This window comes from Gallinula chloropus (genome assembly GCF_964237585.1).
Source record: "Gallinula chloropus genome assembly, chromosome: 20".
Lineage (NCBI taxonomy): Eukaryota > Metazoa > Chordata > Aves > Gruiformes > Rallidae > Gallinula > Gallinula chloropus.
In genome coordinates this window covers 11,234,490-11,251,076 of record NC_140105.1, presented here as the reverse complement: position 1 = coordinate 11,251,076, position 16,587 = coordinate 11,234,490, and the positions used below count along the sequence as shown (strand labels likewise).

The 16,587-nt window shown below is 39.2% G+C and overlaps 1 protein-coding gene across 1 annotated transcript in view; it reads left to right on the top strand.

The window, feature by feature from the left end:
* Positions 1-16,587, top strand: part of CA10 (carbonic anhydrase 10) — a gene marked incomplete at its 5' end in the record, with an annotated part of 194,977 nt that overhangs the window by 66,696 nt on the left and 111,694 nt on the right. Inside the window, one exon of the mRNA XM_084273607.1 lies at positions 9,968-10,110. Coding sequence (XP_084129733.1) covers positions 9,968-10,110 — 143 coding nt within the window. The remainder of the gene's footprint in view (positions 1-9,967; positions 10,111-16,587) is intronic.

Below are 16,587 nucleotides of genomic sequence, written 5' to 3'. Positions count from 1 at the left end.
CCATGTGGCCAAGATGAATGATTTCCTTTGCTCTGTTACTTTGCAAGGGATTTACTTGTACTAGTGCAGTTTCTTTCTTCTGAGAAGTTATTCAGTATTTATGTTGTTTCTACAGGATTTTTTGGACTAGACAACACACTAATAGAATTATCAGATTATCTAAGTGGCTCCATCTTTGAAGAAAAAGTGAATCCTTTCCCATCTTGCTTTATTGTCACCTGATTGCAGAGAATTCAGAGAACACATTTCAGCATCTCTGAAAATTAGGCCAATAACTACCAGCCCTACGCTCATAATACTGGTTACCACCTGAAATCCAGCTGATTGATGCTGCAGGGATTCGTTGGGTAGGAAAACAATACAGTTCCTGTGCAGTGTGCTTGTCCCATGCTGCACTCACAGAACACAGACATCTGATCATGGGCCATCAGCTAAAAGAATACCCTTATGTCTCAGGCAGTAATTCTTGTGTAAAGACTGGTGAGATCCAAACATGGTTATTTAGGAGGAAGGAGAAAACAGCAAGTATGACTCTTCTAAGAGATCCTTAGTTGCTGGGACTCCCATGCTACCAGGTTGATCCTAAGTCAGACGGACCACTGAGCCTTTTCTGCATCTGTGTTGTGCACACAGAGTAGCAGAAACATCCTAGCAGGAGTATTATCAGCTGAATCTGAGTACAAGAGCACTAGATTCCCCCAAAGCAGGCAGATTTTCCTAGATAACAACTACCTGGCATCTGTGCACAGCAGCAGCCCATCTGCAGAGGCTGTACAGCACGTGCTGTATGTATAATGTGTTATCAAAGCAGCAGTGACTAGATTCCTCAGCTCTTCAGAGTGTGACTTCACTTAGGAAAAGCTGAAGGTGCCTTGGTGATTGATTTTTCAGCAGTTAGCTGAATGGTTTGATGTAACAGCTGAGGAGAGGCCAAAGTTTCTTTCCACTCCAGAATATTTCATAGGAATGCCTTTGTTTAGAGCTGTGGCTTGGCAGCACCGTGTTGGACTTCTAAGAGATCAGTATTACCCAGACAACTTTTTCCCAGCCTCTGAGTAAGTGCATCTAGTCAGCTGTCCTAAGGGCTTTTGGCCTTTCCAAGAACAATCAAAGTTAAGAGTTTTGGTAATCTCACTGTGGAAACAGCATCCCCAGGCAGGGCCAGAGCCCTCTGGAATGGGGTCAGAGAAATCTGATTACTCTAGAAAATACCAGAGCACAGAACAGTGTTTCTGTCTTGATCTGTCATTACAGATATGAACTGCAGCACTCAGTGGTGATCTCTGTGCTTGCTCCTCACTTGTCTTTGCAAGTCAGCAGAGCCAGGACATTTCTGCATTAGTTGCTGTCATTTGCTGTAAGAGTCTTGGAAGCCAAAGTAGCACATAGTTACAAGTAATTCTCACTGTGACACAAAGATTTTGGAGAATGGGACTGATTAACCCTTACTGGATGCTCCTTACACATAACCCACATGCCTCAGTGCCCATCTGCTCCACATGGAACCTTGTAATGCCCCACAGTTTTGTGGTGTGATGCTCACTGCATTCAGCCTAACAAAGGAAGTGCTAACAGATACAGACATATACTGAATTTGGCAAGAGACAGTTAAATTCTAACTTACTACCTGAGAGGTGCATTTCTTTTAGTAACAGTACACATGAAACACTGGGATATCCAGAAAGAGAGGTTCTGATGGAGTAAATATGCTGTCTTTTGTAATTTTTATGTTCTTTCTTTCATTTATATTTCAGCAAAACGATCAATAGTATCCCAAAGACATTAAAATAAAGCTGAATCTACAGAACAGAGCTCGAGTTATCTGCTGGATAAGCAGTCTTTCCCCTTTCCTTAAAACAATAAGTTCCAAATTGCTTTTCTCTGAACACCTCTCCCCTGTGTTCCAATTTGGTCTATGTGAAGCTTTCTTCACTTCTGGATCTTTTTTAAAACCTTAGATCTCCCTCACCCCGCCTCAGAACGATCCTTCATTTTCACAGTAACAGCTGAAATCCCCAGCATCACAGCACAAACAGAAAAACAAAAGGCAAAGAAGCATGAAGAGGAAAGGTTACTTTTAGAGGTCATACAGTAGGCTCCAAGCCCTCTTTAAAGGGCAGAACCATCGCAGCTTTTTTGCATTTCATCTTTTTCCCTTTCAGTCTACATCTAAACCCAGGCCAAAGTCTCCCTCTTTTCCACCCCCCGAATTACAGGCATCAGGCAAACTTAGACACTTGCAATTGCCAGTTCTCCCCTTGAAGCAGGCAGAGAGTATCTGTTGAACTCTGGCAATGATTGATGACCGAGGGTCTGACCAGACTTGATTAGAAACTGCCAGCTGAGCAGGAATTGATGCAGCTATTTACTCATACAGGCATCCCAGGCACTGGCAGACGTAATAAGGGAGCCCATTATAAGATGGAACGGCAGACACAGGCACTGATCCAGTCCACGTGTGTGCACGGTGTCTCGTGTTGTGAAGCGGGGGAGAAGGTGTTCCCTCACTTTTAGCTCTTTTACCAAGGAGGATTTCCTTTACTCAAGGCTGACATCCTAATGAGCAATCTGTGCCAACGCCTCTAAACATCCCAGTTTCTTTTTAACCTTTAAACCAAACCATCCTTTAATCTGTTTTCTTTCCCATTTCTTGACATGCTTATGCTAAACTTCCCAGCAGCAGGAACTTCACCAGCATTACACAGAAAGACAGTTTTCTCCAAGACTGTCTATGCTTTGGATGGGAATAAAAGGGAGAAGGATGTGAAATTTTCAGAATGGCAGTAACAGCAGCCATAGAAGTTTGTTACTTGAAGTTGCCTAGCTTTGGACCTGGATACACCTCTGCCAATAGACACACTGCTTCCTGCTCTTGCCATAGTAATTGTGCAAAAAGAAGAGAGAATAGGTAAAGCATCTGTAAGTACCTTTTAATCAGCTGACCTCTGTTTCTGGGAAACATAAGTGTCATATTTGATTATATGGTTTATGTGTTAACTCACCACAGTATGGCAGAGCAAAATCCAATTAGATACCATTGTATAACTGCTCTTTACCCTGAGATTAACATAATTTATAGAAATGAATTAGTCTTGTTTAATCAGCGTAATGAAAGAAATGGTAGTGTTTTCTACACTGCTAGCCCAAATGTGTAGATGAAAATAAGCAAAAGCTTTGCAAGGTCAGAGGTCACTAATTGTGATTACTAAATAGTTTTTTCCAGGTAATACCTTAACCGAAGAAAATGTTTAATTAGGCAGAAACAAGCAGCTATAATTTAAAAGGTAAATTGAAAAGGGTATTGTAGGATGTCTCTGTTAAAGGCACAGCAGAAAATTAACACTTTTTAAAAGAAAGCATCTTTCCAGAATCTGAGCTCCTCCTTTCCCCCTTCCAGTTTTCCCTTCTTTCTCATTTCACCATGGCAGCTGTTGAACTTCTCTTGTCATTGAGAGTTCATCTTCCAGAGGAAAGATGCCATTTGAACATACAGTATGAAATTAGCAGTATGTCATATGATGCTGTTAGAGTTCTGCACTATTTTCATTTCTTTAATGTTTCAAGATTTACTGATGAAAAATTGTAGTATTTTTTGCCATCTTCTGAACGCTGGTAACGCTCTCTTACTCTCAAGGATTTGTGTCACCTATCAATTTTTTGCTTCTTAAAAAGAAATCAGAATACTTTCAGTTCTCAAATTTGAAACCATTGTGATACTGCAGTCTGGAGATTTCTGTGACCAATTACTTACATGAATGCCATCCTATACTCTGTCATTTCTTTGGTGTCCCTGATTTATCTCTCAAAGCCTTTATGACTTGACGTTTGGCTTTTATGTAGAAGCAAAGGGGGTCACGTGGTTATCCAGAGGCATTAGCATGGTAATTTTCTTCAAGTTGAGTAGGTGGAAATAATTAATGGACTGCTTTATTGATGTACATAGATAGCTGATTCTCTGTGGTTTCAATTCCCAGCTTCAATAAAGTAGCTTGAGATTTTATCTGAGGGACCAGTAATTACACAGGGCAAGAATAATTGCTGCACAAATACAATCTGATTGTGGTTTATGCTATTGCCAGGGCTGATGTTAAATCTTAAATATACAAACAAGGATCTGCTGCATCAATAAGTTGGCTCCTTTTATTTAAATTCATGAACTCTAGAGTAACTTAAATTCAGAAGTATGCTCCTGAAAGTTGAGCAGACTTTGAAGAGGGAGTTATGGGTTTAGTGCATTACTCTCTTGACTAAAATTTTTCCCATCTTAATGGGAAAAATAAGCACCATCCTACTTTTTATCTGAGACTGATGCAGATTTTAAGTGAGGAATTTTGGCAATTCAGTTCACTCTGGTATTCATCCTAGAATTCTAACCAATGCTAACAAATTCATTCTATAAATTTATACTAAAAGTAATTTTTCTAATGCTTGATTGTGAGAGTTTCTTGGATTTACTCCCTATAAAGAAGCTCCTTTGTGGGAACCTCCCGAGGCACCTTAGTAATAAGGAATGGATACAGCTTTGTTGCTGCCTTATCTTTCATGGGCTCCTTTTACAAGTTGATAATCAGCTGGCCCTATGGTCTCAGTCAGGATCCTTGCCTCTCAGACTTCAAATAAGTTACATGGGGATTTTATGCCTTTAGCAAATTGTTCTTTGGTATCATCTTTTGGACTCTTGTATTTTGGCTTTATTTACCTTGTCAGAGGAATTTTTTTTTCCCATTTTTTACTTGGACATCATTTTGTTTGAAGGATGCTTGCTTACCACCTCCTTTATTTTTCTATTGAAGCTTGCTGGCCCTGCTTAAACAAAGGCTCAAACTATACACATAATTTAAAACTTAGTTTATATTCTGGTGATCCCAGCATCCATTTAACCACTCATGTTCTTTTTAAACAAGCTTCTTAGCTTTTACATAGTTCTTAGCTGGACTGCACAGAAAGCAAAATAAGCTACATTTTGCATTTTCATTCATATAAAGATGCTGAGTTCAATAGAGTACAGTGTCTATTCTACAAAGTACTGCCTCTATCGTTCCTTCCTGAACCAGAATCTCCGCATTGCTCAGACCTAAATCAGAGGTGGCTTCCTCAGTGAAAGGTCTGCACAGTTAACACTATGTTATGTCCTATTTGTCCCAAGTACCCAGTGCAGGAAGCATAATATTTAGATCAGTGAGACATATAAAGTAGAGGTAACCAAAGTCAGAACAGTCTCCACTTGTACCTACTTCTGAGCTCAGTGGGATTTCTTTAACCCTTTCCTCCAAAATGTCTTATTCTGTATATGATTTGTTGTTATACTATATCGTTCTTATTAACATGAGGCAACACAAGGAATGTAGTAGAAAGTCTGCTGTGTTTTTCCTGCATATTCTGAAACTTTGCAGAGATAGAAGCCATTTGCCTACTGTGCATGAAACCTGCCTGCTCTTTGCTTTTCTTCCCAGAGCAGTAACAGATCATTTGTTCCAATGGTTTAAGCACTCTTAACAAAACTAAGCCTAACAGAAATAAGCTGTGGAGTTGAGGAAAGAAGCTAGTACAGGTGTCTGAACAGGAGGCTGGAGCACAGAGTGGGGTGGGAAACAGGATTCTCTAAAAACCTTGACCAGCTCAGAATGGAAAAAAATAGAAGTAAGCTCTTAAAAGCCAAATAAGTGATTAGAAGACACTGCTTAACTGCCCACATGTCTTTCCTGACAAAGGCCTTTGAGTCCAGTATCATTGTTTGGTAACATCAAGTAATTAAGAAGTCATGCACAGCATTCACCTCTGGCCCCATCCTGGAAAGCTCCTGCCTCCTCTCACAACAAGGATGCAGATGTGTCCATCAGCACCCACTGGAGACACCATTACATCTATGTGCAGGTTTGCTGTGGGAGCAAACAGGAGGCTGTCCTTATGGGACACTGTTCACTCATTGCTTTTCTCTGGAGAGGGGAGGCTTGTATTTATTTAGGTACTTACAACTAGGAGAATAGCATTCAATCCTTGCTTTATTGTTCTAGCTGATACCTGTCTCACTTGTTGCACACTGGTTGGGTAAAAGCCATCAGAATCCCTCATTCTATTGCAGCATGCAGATACTAGAGCATCTTCATATATCTCAGTATAAGCTGTTCCCAGTAAATTGAAAAAAGAGCAGCTGCAGTAAGATACAGCCTAAGGATGTGGGAGATTTTTTCATAGGTATAAAATAGAAGTAATCCTCCCCTTGCCTTCTCTCCATATAACACACATACAAAAGTCTGATGTCCATAATGTGCCAACATAGAGAGGAATAAACTTTGAAGTTACCCAATTTTCTTTTTGTTATGAGGAGATTGAAGGTATGACATTGATCAGACAAAAACTTACCACCTTATGTCTGTGTAATACATTCATAGCAAATCAGCTCTCAGTGTAAATTTAGGGAGACTTAGAGATGAAGGCAGAGCTGACATGATCAGTATACAGAAACACAGGGTAGAACAACCAGCAACTAGAGAACCTTGTTAAATGAGGTGGTAAGCTATTATGAGGGCCTCTTGAGAAGTAGCCCCTAAGAGTAGGTCTGATACAGCACAGGAGCCAGGCTGCATCTAAAATGCTTGAGGTCCACACATCGATGCTGCACACTCCTGCTCAGACATGACTAGATTTTTATGGAAATACACCATAATTGGGGGGAAAGGAGATACAGTTTCATTAATGACTTAGTCCATTGTAGAACCTTGTCTGTTGGCCAAGCTGGGAAAATAAAATAATGAATATTCTGTATGCTTTCCTAGATTCTTGTGCCAATTTCCTTGGACTAAACAGTTAATTCAGTACCTGTGTTTAAATTAAGCCTTGCTTTCCTGCATGAAGCCTCCTTGAATTTTTCCATTACGGTTCTGAATACTTTTCTATTACTTTGACCATTTAAGCAGCAACACTAATTACTTTAATTAAATGTAATCACACATTACTATTGCATAATATCCCCATCCACTAGTTAACTTAAATGTGCAGTCTTAGGTCAGTCATCCTTAATTAACCTCCAGTTGAAGCATAAGCAAAGTTGTTCTGATCACCAGGGTAAGTTTACCACTGCTGCACTTTCTTCCTGTCTAACCATACATAACAGGGTAGCAACAGGCACATGGTGGAGAGATTCTTAACCAGGAGCTTCTAGGCATTTAGAAAGAAGCCAAAGATTCCAGCACAGACTCACGTGTCCAGGTGACCAGTCTAAACCTTCACAGTGCAACACCACAGCAGCATTGGAGCTCCACCTTCTTGATTTCTGGTGATAGGGTGGTGTGACAGGCACTGCACAGAATGCAAGGCTTCCCTGGCAAAAACAGAAATAACATTGGAAAACATCCCTCCATAGCAGCTATTTTCCAGTGCAGCTTTTCTGGGACAGTCTGTTAGATCATAAATTCTTTAAGTAATATGAACTTGAAGATAATGGACTGCTCTGTTTGGCTTGCCACTTTATTGCACTTACCATGTCTTGTTTGCTTATTTTTTAAAAGCTTGCTAAATAATTGTTTTTTCCCAATACCAAGAGAATTCCTTCCCCTAAAGATTTTTTTTCTTTTAGTAATACTAGAAACCATTCAAGCAGCAGGTTTCCCTTTTAATATTTTTCCTCTTGAACCTACATCACTACAGTTTCATCATTATTTTATTTTTTAAGGGGATTTATCAAGGGAAGCCTGGCTACCTCAATTAACCTAAACTTTTCTTTTAGGCCACTCCATAAAGAGGGATTTTCTTACCAACAAAAACTGCAGTGAGAGTCTACAGTATCATTCTTTTAAAAAAAGTCACAAATAATTAAGCTTGCGCTGTTTTATTTTTAATTGCACTACATTTACTTTACTCATTTTCAAAGCATTAACACTATCACTTCACATGCTCTGGGAATTTCTGTAGTCTGGTGAGTCTGCAGCAGAAGAGGGAATCAGCTGGGAGCGTAAACAGAGGAGCCAAAAATTTTAAGACCATGCTGCTGGTTCATGTTTCCAACAACACAAAGCTTCTCTTAAAAGCTTTCTGTCTGCCCTTCCATCTATTCAACTAAAAGATTACTGACATAGTTTGAGGTCACCAGATTTCATGCAGGACATACTAAGAGCCCATGTGGGGGTTTGCCCATGAGCTGATTTGATTGTCTGCATCAAGCACTGAGAAAAGATAATTCACCAGTGAATTTAAGGTACTGGTGGTGCATGTTCACTTCAAAGCTGCGTGTGAGGAAACTTCAAGCTTTGCTAGGCATGACATGTCAGTTATGGCCGGATGCCTTCAGGGCTGTTTGAGCTCACCTGCGTGGGCAGCACCTGTGGATGCACAACCAGCAAGCACAAAGGAAGAAAAAGCTTCAACTAAAAATTGAAGTTTTCAGATGTTTTGTAATAAAAGTAACACCTGTGGATGATAGCCAGGTAACTGCTGGGATAGGCACAGTCTCAGCTGCTACAAAACACTTCCCATCACTATGTAGGTACTCATGCTGAGGTTCTGCTATGCAAGCAAGAGTTATTTATAATCTTTTGCCTAAGAACCCTAACACTCATCTACTTTTATAAGAGTGTTACATGAAACTATTAGCTCAAGCAAAGTTTTACACCCAAGCACATTCAAACTTCAAGGGCAAGAAGATCCAAGTTGTTCTACAACACATGATAGGAAAACAAACAGTCACCTGGAGCAGCTGTCTTCTCAGGAATACACTCCTCAGTCTCCCCACCAAGGAGTATCATCCTCATAAGTTAAGTGCAAGGCTCAAATCTAGCCAACACACTTGGTAGGTCCCACTAGAGGAGCCATAAGCAGAACAAAGCACCCACCCTACAAAATCCTGCACACAGCTGCTTAAAGCAACCAGAAAGCTTTTTATAAGCAGCTGATGGGTTGTGTTCAGCTCCACCCTCTGGGTGAAACACCTTTGCTCAGGTCTGGACCACATCCTCCTCTGCCTAGCCAGTGTTTGTAGACTTTGCCACACATGGTTTATATAGAAGAATGCTTTGCAGCTCAAAGGGCATGAAAACTCTTAACAAAAATGTAAAAAGAAAAAGCCAAAAAAAGCATCAACGTTGGTAACTGGGAAATTTCAACCTGCTACCCAGCACTGCAGACTAATGCTGATAAAATCAATGTTGTCTTATGTGTTTTAGACAGGTTTTTTCAGGTTGATGGTGTCTGTAAAGCACAGCTTAGTTGCCAGTGAACCTTCAGCCTGCAGTTACCCAAGGAAAAGCACTATGTAGCTACATCACGTTTTAATTCTTTTGCCAATTAGGGACACAGAACCTTTGAAAGTAACTTGCCTTGTCAAAAGGGAAAGGGTCCCTCCTGTTCCAAGCCATTGCACGTGTAGAGAAGGAACTGTCCTCCTTCACCACCAGAGTATGGCTTTTCCAACAGTTTTCTTAGATCAAAGCTTAAGAAATGTTTGAGTGAATGGAACAGAAATCAGTAGAACCTGTCTGGAGGGCAGGCCTGTTCTCTGGGACCACCAGGTGTGAGTTTCTCTTTAAATACTTCTGTTTTCTTTAAAGAATTCTAATAAATATGAAGACTTAAAAAGTTAGGTGGAACGAACAGTTGCAGACCAAGGACACGTTGTATGTATGAAAATTAACATAAGGACCAATGAGTCACATTCCTGTGGCTCAGTAAATATTCTGTAAGACTAACAGCAAAGGAGCTATTTATAATCAAGTCTGGGATTATATCTGGTTCCTTCAAAAAAGAAAAAAAAAAATCCCAGCCTTCTTTCCTGATAAAAAATACATGTAACAATGTGGTTTTGTCATTGTGGATGAAGTTTTAAATTTCAAGTGTGAGATTAATTTGCCTGTTCTGAGTTTCAGTGTGTGTGCTGACTGTGACAAATGTCATTCTCTGGCTGTCTGCCTTGCATGTATTTCTTCAGTCTTTCCAGACTTTTCTTAAACTTGCTTTTTTTTTATATATTTTGCAGTTCCCTCCTTTTGGGGTTTGGTGAACTCAGCTTGGAATCTTTGCTCTGTTGGGAAAAGGCAGTCACCTGTCAATATTGAAACCAGCCATATGATTTTTGATCCCTTCTTAACTCCACTTCGCATAAACACAGGGGGAAGAAAGGTATGTGTTCTGTCATGTTTCAGTAGAATACCTGGAAGTTAGTAGACTTACAAAGATTTGCTATGTTTTATATTTCTAAAGCATTTACACTTTTATCTCAGTCAGCTCTGAGACAGAGTAACAACATAGTGCTTTGCAAATCACACAATTTCATCACTGCTGGAGAGAGAGCAACCACACATGTTTAGGTGTCTTCTAGCACATATTTATATTTTTGTATTAACTGAAACTCTGCTGTCTGGAAGAATAGCATCTCACTTGGAAACTCCATGTTGGTAATTAAATTTGGTGATCATCCTGAGAGGCGTTTTTTCAAGGGGCTCTTCTAAAAGTGTTGTTTAAGATGGCCTGGACTTTTTGTTATTCATCTAAATCAGGACAGCATTGCAGTGCCATCATGTTAACAGGTAGGAAGGGATGAATAAGCTTCTTTATGTTATAAAATAAAAGGAACTATGTGATACATATCTCAGCATGGGACAGGCAGACAGTTGTGTTCAGAAAGTGATCTAGTTTCTGTCTTATCTGGAGCATATTGGCAGTACTAATAAGATGGGTTTTTTTTAATTGGACATCTCCTCATGTCTATTAGTTTGAAAACACAATGGGAAAATTTATTTTAACAGATCATAAGTAAATCTCCAAGGATATTGGATAAGATGGAAGTGATAGTTTAGCAAGGACTATTTTCCTCATCTAAAATCAGCACTATAATTTCTCGTTGAACAGTGACTGCCACAGCTGACTAGTTTATTAACCAGTATTTCTGATCAACAATATTTTAAAATGATGTATATAAAAACCTTTTCTTGTTTTAAAGTATGTATGTCCAGTGTTTAAAGTATATCTTAATAAACTGAGGCATGAAAACAGATATTCTGGGTTAGATAATGTGTCTAACTGGGGTTGAGGAACCTCAACTGCCAGTCTAATCAACGCAGAGTGAAGCCGGGAAACAACTTGGCAAAATGATTCTCTGCAAATAGGTGGAGATTGTTGTCTGAAGTATGTGTACATACAGAACTACTCCCAGTAGATGCTAATCAGTGATCAAATCCTCCCGTTATGTTAGGAACTCAACTTTGGACAAGGTTTTTGTTGCAGCAAAAACCTTCAGCTGAGTAGGTGGTACTCTCAGTAGTATACATAGGGACATTTTACATACCTGGTTCTTGGAAGTATTATCTGCATTGCCAAGGTTAGGTGCTAGCTTTTCACTTATGGTTGCTAAAATAATTATACTTATTAAAAATCAGGACTACAGACAAATTTAGAGTGCAGCAACTGAACTAAATTTCCATGATCTACAGAGTTCCTAAAGTACCATTGCAAGAGAGGTCGTAATCTGAAAATATTTCATAAAGCAAACTGATCCTAATGATTATGCTTAATGATTTTGCTTTCACTAAAGAATGTATGGAGGTTTAAGGACAATCTTTAAATAAGTATCAATTCTGTTTATCCAAATGAATAGTTGATACTTTCCAGTTCTAAATTTCTTTTATAAATAAAGCGTCTCAGGCTTGGTAGCACTCATGGAAATAGTCATTAGTACATAATGGTTTTGTGTTGCTTCCCTTGTAGGGGGTGCTTAAAAGGGTATTTTAAAGATTTTGTTGCTTATTCCATGCAGGCAGTTCTCTTTTATACAATCTGTAATACAGAACAAAGCAGGTGAAAAGGCATTGTGGCTTACAATGTCAGAACAGGCAGAGACTCTAACAAAAGGTTACTCCAAAATGATTTATCTTCTCCTCTTGTCTTGACAAATAAGATTTCTGCTGGATACAGCATGAGATGTCAGGAATGTGCTTCCCATTGAGGTCCTGGTGGTACGCATGCACATACATCAGTACCGATGTAAGCTTCATCTCAGAAGTGATAAAATGGTGTTGTTACCTACTGAAGGCCAGTAACGCTTCCAACTATGTGCCAGATTTCAGGGTAATATGTGTATTTTGCTTTTTAAACAGAAATATATTGAGGTTTTCATTGTGATATGAAAACAGTTTTATTGACTCTGCTATTTATGAAAAGCCTGATGGATTTCAGATTATTTATGACATAATATGAAAGTCAAGAACAAAGTTACATGGATGCTGTCAGTGAGTTCAAGCCAGGGGTTTCAGAATATTTAATGCCTTCAACAGGTCTAAGAATTCAATTGGTTTTTTATACCATTTCAGTGTAAAGCAAATATCTGATTATTAATAAAATATTGGAGGCACTGAAAAGATTGGAGGCACAGATAACCTGGCAGAAGCCAGATCAGTAATGAGGTGTTCTCATCACACCCACAAATATTGTCCTGCTGCTGTCAAACAGCGCTGGCTTTCTGTTACAAGAAGAGGATTTGTCCTGGTTGTGGTTAGTCATTTTAGAGAGGTTTCTAAAATGGTTGAATCAAAACTTTCCTTTGAGGAAAAGATTACAATTTTAGTGCCTTTAAAAGATTCCTTGCTCACAGTTAAGGCTTTCCTGAGGATTTGATTTGGCAGGTAGTATATTTGTGTTGGCTTTTTTGGTGATGTTTTTTTAGATGTTAAAAATAGAGGTGTGTTTCATATGGGCTGAAGCACTTCAGTTTTCAGGGCGATGAACCAACTGATAAAGCAGCCAGGGAATTTCTTAGACGTTTCTTAGCTGTGATTATGCTGTACACCAAAGGATTTTGTGGAACTGATCCTACGAAAAATGATGAATAAATAAAAAAGGGATTTGATATGGTTTCAAATCAAAGTTATAATAAGCTAGCTTACATGCATAGTGATCAAGAGAGGCAACTCGTTGCATACAGAGTCAAAATTACACACCTCTTTTGCAAAGGGAGCTGGGAGGAGAGACAAACCTTAACCGAGCGCTAGGTGGAAGGAAGCAATCAGTGCCGGTAGTCTTGGAATGGTAACCTCAAGATTTTAACAAATTTTTTTGCTACTAAAGCAGAAATCAGTTGTATTTGAGTTCTGATTTTGAATATATTTCTACTTCACATGCTTCACTTTTGAAATTAAATTAAGGAACTGGTGAGGGTCACCCAGAGGAACAGAATCCAAGACCAGTCTAGAGAAATTCAAGTCACATGTACCTGGGTGATATGATCACTGACTTAATAGTTCCTTTTGCCTCCTTCATTTGTTAAAATGTTTTTCTCTTGTGCCTTTATTTTTGGGGGTGGGGAGCATTGCTTAATTCATGTAAACCAGTTACCTGTTTAGTTCTCAATTTCCACCTAGGCAGGACCACAATTGTTACAATCCATTCCCTTACAGAGTTTGTGACTAGGGATTCAAACTTCTGTTCCTATCTTTCTATTCAATTCCATTCTAGAGTTTATTTGATATCAGTATAGGTAATGGAAGGCATTTCAGTAAACTAGAGTAAGACTTCCTTACATTGTTTTAGACAACTTTGGAATAAAAAGTTAATTTTCTTGCTCCTGAAGAAAAGGAATGGTTTGAAGGGAGAGTACAAAGCACAGCATCACCATCTTCCTACCCCACAGCCTTCAAAGGGAGAAAAGTCTGTGGCCAGTTACATGGCAAGTGACTTGATAGTTACTTCTGACCTAAGGCTGTGAAGAAACTTCTTCCCATTCCACTCAGGAGCAAAAGGGGTGCCAAATATTTATACCTCTTTGATCCAATTATTCACAACAAAGTGCCAGTGAGCAGGAATATGTTGCCTTATGTGCTGTCCAGTGGTTGCAGGGTGGTATTGGGTCATGCGATTCACAATTCAAGCATCATCAGATGTTACCCTGAATTGTGCTGTGCTATTTTGTATCTTTGTGCTTCTCTGTTTCCCAAGAAAGGAGCTCTCTGCGTCCTGAAGGCTGAATATCATTGATAGAGATAATTGGATTTCAAGATCCAGGATCTCAGCAGAAGATATTTAATGAGTTTACCAGCAGATAAATTCCCCAGAAGAAATGCTGCTTTTGAGGGAACTCCCCAAGTTTCAGTTCTGTCTCAGGCCCAGCTTTGTCTCCTGATTATCCATTTTAGTGAATTTAAAATACAGGCCATTTCAGATAAACAGCCCTTTTCAATAAACAATGCAAAGCCTTATTAATATGCAAATCACACACCTCCACTCTGTCACAAAGAAAAACACCCTTTTACTTTCTCTGCTCTTTTTCCTTGGGTTCATACAAGCACCAAGGCAATCAGCAACAGGGCACCAGAGTGGCTTTGCTGATGAGCCAGTGCAATCTAGTGACATTTAGACAGCAAGCACTAGGGTTTCAGCTGCCAAAGCAGGGATTTCCTGACAGTCATGTGTGATGATGGTGGATGAACAAACCACCTCACTGCCCCCTGCGCTAGTCCTCTGCTGGGATTCCTTCCGCCAGTCACCAGTGCTGGTGTCTCTCTCCTCCCTGAGCTTTGCCTTCGTTACCCCAAAGTTTGTCCCCTGACATACCTGTAATTTCAGTTCTTGGCCATACTTAACCTTTTTCTCCTAAAAACATGTTCAGTGACAGCATTTGCTTTAGACACTAAGTGCATCCCTGCCAACTGTCTAAACTTGGTCACGTAAGCGATGTCGCATGTTGCTAATCATTTTAGGTCATGCTCAAGGACTTAAATTGTGGCTTAAAATGGGTAAATTTCTGTTCAAAATCACTTTATTTTTAAGTCAAGGAAGACCATTGTACCTGATGTTGACCTCTGGGGAATAAACAAATCGATGTTTGCTGGGCAAGGACATACTTGAGCTCAGTGTGCCTAAATGAAAGTTACTCAGTAAAGATCCATAAGTCTGCCTTCTCATATGGGACATTAATGAATGCAATCACATATTATTTGAATTAATATCTTTATGAATACTTGGTTCGTTCTATGCATCACAAGATAATGGCCATATTTAGCAGTTTCTAAACTAAAATAGGATAGGAGAAAAGAGATTTATGAATTGAAATCAGTTAAATGGTTTCTCTGCCAGCTAGTTCTGATTCCATGCTGTTCAATCAATTCAGAGTATTACTAGCATTTTTTCTCAGGAGTGCAATATATGACAACTGCCAAGCTTTTCTTTGGTGATTACTAAAAGGACAGATACTGGTGTGAACCATATTTCAGCGCTGCAGGAATATAAAAAATGAATTGTTAGAAATGGTCCAGGAGGAATGGATAGCAATAAGACATCAATGTCATCTGTAAACTGATTTGTGATGAATTTTTGGAGGGCTTAATAATATGATGTTTTGATTTAGGGTGGCTTCAGGAAGTCAAAAGACTGATGCAAATATCAAAAACCTTAATGAGTAAAAGGTGAAATATAGTATTGCTGCTTAAATAATTGTTTAACTTTTCTAATACTTAATAATAATACTTAATACAGTACTTAGTGTTCTTAGATGTGTTAGTAGTGAGCATAAAATAAAACCAGCAGGTTAAAGTAACTGTGATTTATTCGTCCTCATCATTTGGAACAGGAAATGCTGTTATTTCAGAGGAACGTGTAATCATTACTGTTAGTACACCATAAATAGGGAAAAAGTATATTCAGGGTCTAGATCTGTCTCTATACCAAGACATCTGTGTCCTTATCACTTCAGCTATCCTGTCTTGAGAATGAGTCAGTTTGGAATATGTGGGGACTCAGTTTGCCATCTTGGTGTGCTCTGAATTTCTGGTTGTCTCTGATAGTGGAGCAGAGTCCTGAGCAGGCAAAGTGCATTTCTACAGCTGCTTCGTGGTATCAACGTTTTGATGCTCCAGTACAACTACTCTGTTTGACATTTAATCTTGTCTAGTGTCATAAAACAAGCTCACTTGTCTGCCATGGGAAACTTCCTAGGAGATCCTCAATTCGGCAAGAAGTGATTCAGCAGGCTTACTCAACAAGCTGCATTGTCCCTGTTTCAGAGCTCAGGATATGCTCTCAGTGTGGCAGCAGTGCCTTTCAAATTATACATTAAACTATATCTCAGCTGCATTTGTGTAATAATTGAAAGCAACCCATGGTACCCTTGCAGATGAGGTGTTCTAAGCTAGAACATGCCTTCCAAGGGATGTTATCCAAAACATCAGGGACTTTGGGCAGTAGATCCATTAGAAGGTTAAAAAGTCTGTGATGTTATTGAAGTTGACACTACCCAAAGGTTTCATTTGTCTCTTTTTCCCCTCCTCTATTGTTTCAAGAAGTTGCTTTCTTGTCTTCAGCTCCTAATGGTGTCACTTCAAAACCAGATTGGTGCAGCTGCTGACCTCCAGTTACTAGTTTGATATATTCAAAGGAATTTTCAAAAGTACCAACTTTGTTCTCAATGCCCTTTTTCTATCTTCTAATATAAATCGTGCCTTGTTTTGATAGTATCTTATTTGGATTTATTTCATCCTGCACTTAGGTCTGTTTATAAACCCAGCTATTTGTTACAAGCCTTGCAGAAGTAAAAGTAACATCTATTTTGTCTTTGATTCCATACTTGGGGCTATAACCACTGATGCGAACAGGTTGAAGATCTTTTTTGCC